The 9,110-nt window shown below is 44.5% G+C and overlaps 1 protein-coding gene across 2 annotated transcripts in view; it reads right to left on the reverse strand.

Moving 5' to 3' along the window:
* Positions 1-8,477, reverse strand: part of LOC134338239 (glutamate receptor ionotropic, kainate 3-like) — a 563,480-nt gene extending 555,003 nt beyond the window's left edge. For both annotated transcript variants that reach the window (XM_063033942.1, XM_063033944.1), the window contains exon 1: positions 7,677-8,477. In XM_063033942.1, coding sequence (XP_062890012.1) covers positions 7,677-7,761 — 85 coding nt within the window. In that variant the 5' untranslated portion in view covers positions 7,762-8,477. The remainder of the gene's footprint in view (positions 1-7,676) is intronic.
* Between the last annotated feature and the right edge of the window lie 633 nt (positions 8,478-9,110).

Raw genomic sequence — 9,110 nt, forward strand, 5'->3', positions numbered from 1 at the left:
TGTGCGATTTAGTCAAGGAGCTTTGGCGTGGAACTGAATTGTGACTGTGGCCTGCGGACATCATCACAGTGCTGAACTGACTGACTCAGTGGCTGTGGTCACAGCATTTGGCTCCTGGACTGACTTCACTTGCCTTGGCAAATTATGTCTGTGGACTCACTTTTAGGGGCGCTGCCGTTTGATGTTCATTGTTCTCTGTGTTACATGTTTGCTTTTTGTTATTTGCATGATCTGCTCTTTTTTTCACATGGGTAGATGTTCTTGTTGTGTGGGGTTTTTCTTTAAACGGGTTCTACCGTGTTTCTTTGTTTTGTGGCTGCCTGCAACAAGACAAATCTCAAGGTTGTATACTATATACATACTTTTATCATGTACTTTGAACATTGTATTGGATAGGCTACAGCAGTAAAAGAATCAGAATCTGGTTTAATATCAATGGCATATTTCATGAAATTTGCTGTTATTTTGCAGCAGTACAATGCAATACCAATAATAACTATAAATTACATTGAGTATATGTATAAAAATAAAGAAATGGTGCGAAAAGGGAGTGTTCATGGATTCATCATCGATTCAGAAACCCGATGGCAGAAAGGAAGGAGCTGTTCTAAAAACAAGGAGCATGTGTCTTGAAGCTCCTGTACTTCATTGATGCTAGCAATGAGAAGAAGGCATGTCTTGGGTGATGGGAGTGGGGGAGGCTATTAATGAAGGATGCTGCCTTTTTGAGGCACTGTGATTTGACGGTGGCCTGGATGCTGGGGAGGCTAGTGCCCATATTCTGCAGCTTCTTCTGATCCTGTGCAGTGGCCCCTCGATGCAAAGAGTGAGAATCCTTGCCTCTGTGTATCTGTACAAATTTGACAGCGTCTTTGGTGACATACAAATTCTCCTCAATCTGATAATAAAATATAGCTGTTGTTGTGCCTTCTGAGTAATTGCACCGATATGTTGGGTCCAGGATAGATCGTCAGAGATGTTGGCACCCAGGAATTTGAAACTGCTGATCCCTGAATAAGGACTGCTGTGTGTTCCCTCGACTTCTTCCTGAATCCATAGTGAATTCCTTTATCACTGGGTACAGGAGTGGACCACACCGAGTTCAACTCCTGTACCCTATAAAGCGCCCACTCATCGTAGATTAGTTTAGAACTGTGCTGGAGGATATCGGACTGGAGGTGTGCAGTTCTACTTGCATTTACTCAGATATAAATTCCTGTGGTAGAGCTTTCAAGTGAAATCGATAGACATGTATCCTACCCTCGTTGTATGCTCACAGGTCCGACGCGGGGATAAGGCACAGAAAGGTTTTATCTTATATGTTCACGTGTTTGCACATTCCCTCGCGAGTCCATCACCGTTAGAAGATACGACAAAGCAGCCAGTTAATAGAACACTAGCAACTAATGGGCCACCAGCCATCGAATCAATGGAAGAGTACTAACTTTATATGAAAACATTTGCCTTGTGGAAGTTAACAGCGGGAGTACTAGGGAAGTCATTTGTCATTGAATAAGTGCCGGATAATCCATTAGAAGTCACTCCACTCGTTTACGAAATAGAGAGCTTTGGTACAATTCCATCACTTAATATTCTGGTTGAACTCCAACTAACCGGCGCAACTTTGAATATATTTAACTGTTGCATTATTGCAATGGAATTGACGTAATCTTGTCGATTTGGATACTTTTGATCCAGTAATGCGCCGAAGGCCCCCCTCTGCATACTCACATCCAGTTTCACGCCAGATGACGAGAGATGACGGGTAGCTGTCCGACTGGGGCTAGTTCTACTCTCCAAGCGGCTTTTTCCACCCTCCTCTTCTCGGTCCCTCACTTCCCACCTGTGACTCAATGCTGAATTAATTTTGGCCCCGGGTTTCCAACTGAGATAAAATGCGGAAAATACTAGCAAAACGCAGTAAACGGGGCGATGATCATGGTCAACAAAGGGGGAAAAAATCGAAACACTGGACAAAACTGTATGAACCAATTTAGTTTTGCGAATTTTTTTTTTACAAGTTTCCCAGTTCAATGTTAATTTTTGTTTCCTGACAACACAAGGAATATGTTTCGGGTGTCTGTGGACGTGATGGATGAGGATCCGCACGTGATCCTCATCCATCTCCCAACAGATCCAGCATTTTGGAATTAACTACAGCGTGCGTAAGTTGATCGGAAACGGAATCGTCGGTACGCCATCAGGCACACACGGGGCTGCTCAGGAATATACGGTGCAAATAACTAGCCTGCTGTAGGCGGAGGGACATTAAATAAAGGTCCGAGTGTTGCTAGCGCGTGTTTTAATTGCCATCAAAAGCATGGAGACCTACAATTTAATGAGGCACTGGAGTCGCGAAACAGAACAAAAACCCTTGTTTGAAAACTTCAATGCCAGAACGTTCTGTGCTTCGATAATTACCTTTCAGTGTGCGTGAATAGACTGGCGTGGAGGGAGGATTAATCTGCATCTCTCCAACAGTGGCTACAAATACGGCAAAACCAATTGATTCTTTCTCCTCTAAATATTTGTCAACTTTCCTTGGTATAGCCACACGCCTCCTTTCTCCCATGTTATCAAGAGGCGACGTTTCGGGTCAAAAGTCCAGACCTAAGTTAAGGGGCTCGACCCGAAAAGTTGACTATTTCCTCCTACAGAAACTGCCCGACATACTGAGCGTCTGCAGCAGTTTGCCTGTGTTTTGCTGCAGAGTCCAGCATCGCGTGTCTCCTGTGTCCCCGCCTTCAACAAATACTGCGAACTGAATAACTCCAATTTTGAAGTATTGAACTGAAACCTATGAATACTAATAAACAAATTCAACCGAGGCGAAGAATGCAACCAATACATTTTTTTTACAATTTTCTTTTGCACTGGCAAAAAGCGGAATGGCCACGGGATGCTTCTGAGCTGGGAGTCCCCAAACTCCAGGAGCCAAAGCCAAACTGGTCATGATTCAATTATTAATATTGGCATTGATTCTGATTGGCGGTAATCCCTTTCGTAAACTATCAGACTCTGATCGGCAACAACCCGACCTTTTCCTACAACATTCACTTCCCTGAATACCAATTGGGAAGAGAATCCGGTTATTCCCCCCCCCCCACACACACACACACAACACCCGCCCCGACCGACGAGATGTAGCTTCCCGAATCCCTTAATCTGCGGCCCGACACTGACTGGAAAGACGGTTTGCACATGCTGCCCCTCACAAATGTTTCTGAAACAGAAAGAGATCGGTGGCGTTTGAAAGTCGAGGAGAGAATGAGCCGAGCTGAAGGCAATGAACAGAACAGTGGAGACGGGCCGAGCAGGACCGTCCATTGTGGGGGGCGGGGGGGGGGGATGTGAGAGGCGGAGATGGATAAACATAAACAAACGCAGATTTATCTTTCTGTAATCAATAATACTTTAAGATGGATATGAACCATCCATCTGCCTCCGTAGCGGACTGAGTATTTAAAACCAATTTCTTTGCAAATATGTAAAACGTGGGAATGTGTAATTAAAAGTGTGATTTTAAGAATCGAACAGTTTTTGCAGTATCTTGAGGGGAAAGGCTGGAAACAGAACTGAAATCGCCCTGCGAGTATTTGTTTGGGGTTTGGGAATACTATTTGCATTATCTTGGCATCTATACAACAGTCTGCGCCAGTTCAACACCAGACTCCATACTCTGGAGAAGAGTGACTGTGAGGATTAACACTCACGATGTGGGATGGGACGTGGGCGGGGATTTTGGCCTTTAGACCAAATTCATTTTGGCTCCCACTGATCCGATCGATTTCCACAGCTAATCATCCACCCAAGACTTTCTTCCTCTAATGTGTTAATAGTTTGCTCTGGGCTACTAGCCAAGGTAATGGCGGGGACATCGTTTGGGATTCGCTATGTCTACGTGAACTGAGCGGGGCGATGATATATTACTTAACCAACAGATCGATTAGACCCAGGTGGACGCGTGGCTAATTGATTGCTCAATAAATCATTGTCCAACCTTGACTTGCTCAATTGAAAAGTTAGATATCGTAAATCTGCCCCGAGCCTGAACGAAACCGCTTACAGAATGGAATTCCCTGATGTGTACGGCTGGGGGAGATACAATACACTGGCGTTCTGTCGCATGTTCCTTGGCCAGAATACGCGCTGCATACTGCTCCTGTTGAATTCGCAACTACAATAAAAAAGCGCAAGGCAAGCAAGATCGAGGAGTCCACTTCTGTTTTTATCCATAGATTTTGAAGGATTAGTCCTGTAACCTGGCACAAGTTCTGCTTTTGAGCTATCAGAAGGGATAACTCCTCCGAACTCATCCATGCTACTTTAGATCCAGCATTAAAAGTGCTATTCCCCCTGCCCCTTGAAATAAAGTTGACTCCCACATTGAATAGAAAACCAGCCAGCCCTGCCGTATTCACGCTGTACAGTGAGGTTATTCCGTCTACGGTTGTCTACCTCTGAAAACCGTTTAAGTTCTCCAAGTGTTTTTTTTTCCCCCAAGTTGCTCGGGTAATTCCAATATGTGAACTTCTCCAGAAGATTGTGAACGGCGCAGATAGGCAGGTTAGAGGAAAAGTTTCCGCCTTGAGGTGCCTATAATCAGAAGGCAGAGTTCTAAAGTAGACAACTTAAAGGGGATTTGAGGAAGATTTTTTTTTGTTTACACCTAAACTGTATTCAATCTGGAATCCCTTCCTGGGGGTGGATGGGGAGTGGGAAGCGGGTACTCACAGTAAGTATGCAGATGAACACCTGGAATACCATGGGATGTAGGCCGAGTGCTTAAACAATGGGTAAATTCAGATAGGTGCCTGACGGCTGGAACGGATATCGGCTATAAGGAAACGTTCTTCAAAAGTTGTAACCCCGAAAATAACCGTCAATGTTTCCTTTAACTGGACATAGTTAGTTAAAACTCCTTTCCTCGAGGCAGGCACCACTCTTCCATTCAGTTTTATTTTATAGCTTCAGTGGGACCAAATGCTCTCTGTTGTGCGAGGAACATGAGTGGAAGAGGGAAGTGCCAATGAAGGGTCTCGGCCGGAAACATCGACTGTTCATTCATTTCCAGGGAATGATGCTGCCTGACCTGCTGAGTTCCTCAAGCGTTTCGAGTGTGTTGCACAAGAGGAAAATGCCCGTTGAGGAATGACGTTCATGTATCTTCGGCCTTAATAAGATGATATTGCCGAAATCTCTCTGGATAGGCTAAGGTGCGAGCTGGAGTGAATGGAAAGTACGTGGCTTGAGCTTCCCTCTCCCCTTCATGTTGTCAGGACTGTGGGCGGCATAAACGTGGTATAGCCACACTGAAGAATTCGCAGCCAATGTTCTTCACTGTGCCTGCACTCTGTCTTACAATGAAGTGAATTTTTTAAAATTCGCCAGAATGATCGAACTGTGAACTATTTAGAGTTATTCACCCTGTATGTGGTACTGAGTTACACGTTAACTATTATATATTGGTTGGCTTACATTTTAGATTGTGGATGAGGTCCAATTGGGCCGAGGCAACTCATTCACTCCCGATTTATGAGAATAAATATGAGAATCATGTTTATTATCACTGACACACGTCTCGTGAAATTTGTTGTTTTGATGCAATATATTTAAATTACTATAAGTTACAATAATATAAAAATCAATCGGTGGTGCAAAAAGAGAGAGCAAGATAGTACGGTAATGTCCATGCGTTCAAGGACCGTTTAGGATTCAGATGGCGGAGGGGAAGAAGCTGTCCCCGAAATGTTGAGTGACTAGGTTCTTGTACTTCTTTCCTGATGCTAGTAATGAGAAGAGGACATGTCCTGGTCCTGCATACAGCAGTGCAAAATACACCTAAGTGAAAATTGAAACAACAATCACTTTTACTACAGACTGATTGCTTGTGTTTTGGAAGGTGGTTGTATTTCAGTCAACCCGATGACCTTAAAGACTGCACCTCTAGTCTTCCTTTCATCGAGGATGGCTAGATTGTGCGCCACCGCCTTCATTTCTTAAATCTTATTACAGGCACCCTAAGAATGAAAAGGAATCCGTGAAACGTAGCATATATTTCAGCGACCTGTCACGCCACAAGTTCCTGCATTTAGAATTGCTCCTTCCGTCCCGCTGTTCACAACAGCTCCCTTGATGTCTTGGTCTTATTGATTGTAGACAACTGCTCGGAACGACGGTTTAAACTATGAAACGGAGTTCTTCCAGGTATGTGTACATACAGCTGTCATCAAGTGCGCATGATTTAATCTGTGGGCTATGAATGGAATAGTCTTAATTGAACAGCAAAGGCAATACTACTGGCTGTCCCCACTTATGAAGAGCTGTACAATTCCAGTGTGAATGTTGAGTGGTTTAGAGCTTTCTGCTTATCTGCTTGGCGGTCCAAGATAATGGTAAACCACTTGTCTGAAGCTGTTTGCCAACAGTCAGAAACGTATTGATTTGCACTGAGTTGTCTGATAGAGCGGAACAAAGTTCGGATCGCCTCTTCACTCTCAGATAGACAGTTCCCTCTTCACCGGTCCTCTTCCTTTCCGATAAAGCTCGAGCGTAAGCCGCCACGAACAGATGATGCGAATTTGAGGGACATCAGCCAACAAGTCACCGTGAGAGATAGCAGCACAGGAATACAGCAAGAGACGGGACCAGCATTGTGGTGACATATTCACCACCCTGTCATGCTCTCGGTGCAAGTGTCTGTCTAAGCTTGACACACACGAAACCTAGATAGATAGCACTGCTTTCTCCATTCTACTGCTCCCTGTCTATCTATCATCTTGTCCGTCTCTGTATTTTAGGCTTTATCTTCTGGTTACTCCCATTTCTAATCCCGGCGCCGGTGTTTCTAGAATTTACTGTATCATTAGAACTATTAATATAAATGTTCCCTGTTCATATCCCCCATATCGCTTGAAAAGCAGTCTCTGTTTCTCCTATTAACTTGCATATGTACAATTTACATTCACTAATTTGCAGTTGGGGGGGGGGAGGATGTCTTTTAATTTGCTGCCTAAATCAGAGTTCTTGTCCCTTGGGTCATTATTGGTATACATACACTACGCGATAACCTGGTTATTTTAGGGGTAAATCATATCGAACAACTTTAAACGCCGTCACTTCTACTTAGCAATTAAATCCTTATATAACACATTATAATGGAGCCCGCCGTATGGCTGTTACCATAATTGGACCCAGAGTTCAGCTCAGAAGCTAAAAAAGCGAGGTATCGCCTTCATCTGTTGACTAACTCAGCGTTGACACTAAACTTCTTTACAGAATGATTCGTTTCCATGCCGTTTAAAATCATCCATTTACCTTAGCTAAATATAATTACATCGACTATGATCCATCTTCAAATATTTGTCTTTAGCTCTGTGTATTTGAAGATAGTGCGGAACAACCAAACAACCAAAGGCGGATAGATCGAGTCCATTCCTAACAGTTAACAATTTTGTTAAGTTGACGTATGCATTAACTTGCCAAATGCTAGCCCCCCCTTCCCATTGCCACCACACCCCTTACTATCACCCCTGTTCATTCACTGCTCCCCAGGCTAAATGTTAACGGCAAAAATGACCCTTAAGAGATCTCCTCCCAATTTCACTCAACCCGACCCAGGAATATAACAGTAACTCAAAATAAAACAGAATTTAAATGTCGAAAGAGATCCTTACCAATTCGAATAACATGAGGCATCCCATGAGAATATCGTATCCAAAACAAGTAAAAAATAAGTCCCGTCCTGTATTCCAAAATCATACTCAAAAGGAGACCGCCAGCGATTTCTCGTGGTCACAAGTCTGATGGAGTGTGTTCAACGCAAGATTCCACCGGACGAAGGTTTTGTTCGCCGCTCCCACTGTCCAGCCACACGGCGCAAGCTGGATTTTGGGGTTAAAACTCTTTAGTGTCTGGAGTGAGCGGAGGCTTCCCGGAGCAGCGCAGAAATCTCAACATGATCTTCACGTCTCACATCGACTTACTCCAATAAAGCGGAGAGGAGGAGAGACACAACTCTGCAAGGGATCGTGGGAGCTGAGCGTTCAGACAGAAAGTATCTAGCTCCAAACCAATCCAAACAACAATTCACTTCAAAATGAGCAGCGGACACACAGACAGGTGGGGAGGGGTTGGAAACGGCTGCAAGGCTAAGTTAAAAAGCAAACAGGGAGGATATACAGCGAGGGCAAAACAATCTGCTAGGAAACGCGACTGGTGATTATAACATTGACCGTGAGACAAGTGGGTTAAGTATGTGCCTTATTAGCTGTTCCTTCTACCTATCGTCACTGTGCATTTAATACCGTGCTTTCAAATGTCACTGCTATTTTTTTCTTCCTCCCGGAGGCTTCTCGCTTCTGAGCGTTTTGTCCTTTTATGTTTCCCGAAACTTCTACGACCCGAACCCGGCCGTAATCAGAATATCTTCCTCTCCATCTCCGTTATGAACTTGTCTGTTTGTCGTGGCGCTTCACCTGGAATTATTCATGAGCCTCACAACTTGTGCCCGGGAAAAGAATGTTACCGAAACAGTCCAAGCGATCTTTATTACCCCGCCCATCGACCAAACCATCTCCACGCCCCCCACCCCACCCACACTAACAAGGGCAGGTTTGAAAATAAACATTTGATCGGATGCGCTGGTAATGCAGACAGAATTAAAATGCTATATTTTTTTATTTGAATTCCCGCTCAGGATACGTGTGTCTGCTTTAGTGATTTAGAGTGCATGGCACCTGAGTCAAAGCAGCCGCCAGATCCCAGCGCTCTGTGTTTCAGATGACAGGGTGTTTGGAAAACCTTTCGGATTTTTTTTTGGCGCTTCACTGGTGAGCTTCGGCTGTGTGCTGTCAACTTCTGAGCTGCCCCGGGCTGAGCCGTGCCCATGCACAGAGAGGTAACGACTCAAGAAGGCGGCCGACCATACAGGAGAAAAGGCAGTAGAAGTCATCACAAAATGAATCGGCGTTCACTGGGCGGCCATATAATTATTTAACTTCTCACTCTCCACACCGCCGCCCCCTCCCCCCGCGTCTAATCAGACGGTTTCTCTGGTTTCGTGACTCTTCCATAGCCTTGAATTCCACTTCTCAGCTCCCCGCCCCTTT

This window comes from Mobula hypostoma, chromosome 26, assembly GCF_963921235.1.
Source record: "Mobula hypostoma chromosome 26, sMobHyp1.1, whole genome shotgun sequence".
NCBI classification, from domain to species: Eukaryota; Metazoa; Chordata; class Chondrichthyes; order Myliobatiformes; family Myliobatidae; genus Mobula; species Mobula hypostoma.